Source organism: Verticillium alfalfae, genomic scaffold (assembly GCF_000150825.1).
Source record: "Verticillium alfalfae VaMs.102 supercont1.5 genomic scaffold, whole genome shotgun sequence".
Taxonomy (NCBI): domain Eukaryota; kingdom Fungi; phylum Ascomycota; class Sordariomycetes; order Glomerellales; family Plectosphaerellaceae; genus Verticillium; species Verticillium alfalfae.
Window position 1 is genome coordinate 1,489,401 of NW_003315034.1, and position 1,070 is coordinate 1,490,470.

At 57.1% G+C, this 1,070-nt stretch overlaps 1 protein-coding gene across 1 annotated transcript in view; it reads right to left on the reverse strand.

Moving 5' to 3' along the window:
• VDBG_04776 (conserved hypothetical protein) overlaps window positions 1-1,070 on the reverse strand; it is a gene marked incomplete at both ends in the record, with an annotated part of 3,120 nt that overhangs the window by 527 nt on the left and 1,523 nt on the right. The window contains 3 exons of the mRNA XM_003005124.1: window positions 20-384; window positions 536-881; window positions 934-1,003. Of these exons, the coding sequence (XP_003005170.1) occupies window positions 20-384; window positions 536-881; window positions 934-1,003 (781 nt within the window). The remainder of the gene's footprint in view (window positions 1-19; window positions 385-535; window positions 882-933; window positions 1,004-1,070) is intronic.

Here is a 1,070-nt window from a genome sequence, read left to right on the forward strand (position 1 = left end):
AAGGGCGTGGCATGGCCACGGCTTCGAATATCTCATCGCTGTCTGCATTGCTGCTGGCATGACTCGAAGGGAGTTCGCCATTGAGGGCTTTGAGAGCTTCCATGGCGCCACCTCCTTCTTCCACGACTGTGGGGCCGCTGATGGAGCTCGTCGGTGACAAGAGCGTACTCATCGATGACAGGCGTTTCTCGTTCCGGTCGATACCCACGGCAAGAGCCGCCTTGCCCTCTTCCCAGGCTTGCATCAACGCCTTGAGGTCGACGCCGATTGATTCATATTGTGACATGAGATTGGATCCCATTTCGGAAATATCGTCGGATTCGTTCAGTGTCCGGTCAGATTCCTCCCTCAGCAGCTGCAGCTTGGCTTGCAGGCCTCGAATGCCTGTCGAGAGGGAGTTCAATTTGCGTAATTGGCCCCTCCAACGTTCTCGTCCCGGTGTGAGCGGCATTCTAGGTGTGGGCGGCGTGGGGAATGCTGTGACAAGTTAGCGTCGATCCAGCCCAAGGGGTCCAAGGGTTCACGCGTCACTTACATTCCTGCTCGCTCAGTATCGTCTTGAGGCGTTCGAAACTCGAAGACGTAGACATATTGAGCGCACGGAGAGCTTCTACGGCGGTCGTCCAACGCATGAGATCGCTACTGTCACCACTGGCGTCAAGAGCCAGCAGAGCGCAAAGCGCCATCTTGCGCATGGTGTGGAATCGTGAAGCTGCAATCTTGAGCATGCGCAGTGACTCCGCGTCCTCTGGGTCGCTCTCGACGAGGCCGTGTTGCGCATCTGAGATGTCCAGATCGCTGACGTCGTAAATGTCAAAATACTTTTCCAGATCCAGCTGCTCAGAGAATCCCTTGACGACGGTAAAGGTCTGGTCATACGCCTGGAGGACTTCTACGAGACACACACGGAGGGCTTTGCGCAGGCGCACGCACCTCCGCGTCTGTGTGCGGTCCTCCATTCGGCTGATCGGCGGCAGCGGTGCGCTCCTGTCCCAGCATCAGTCTGGTGCTCGTAAAAAAAAAAACCCCGCCGGGCGGAAGAAGCAACACTTACAGCCTATAGCCCCGCG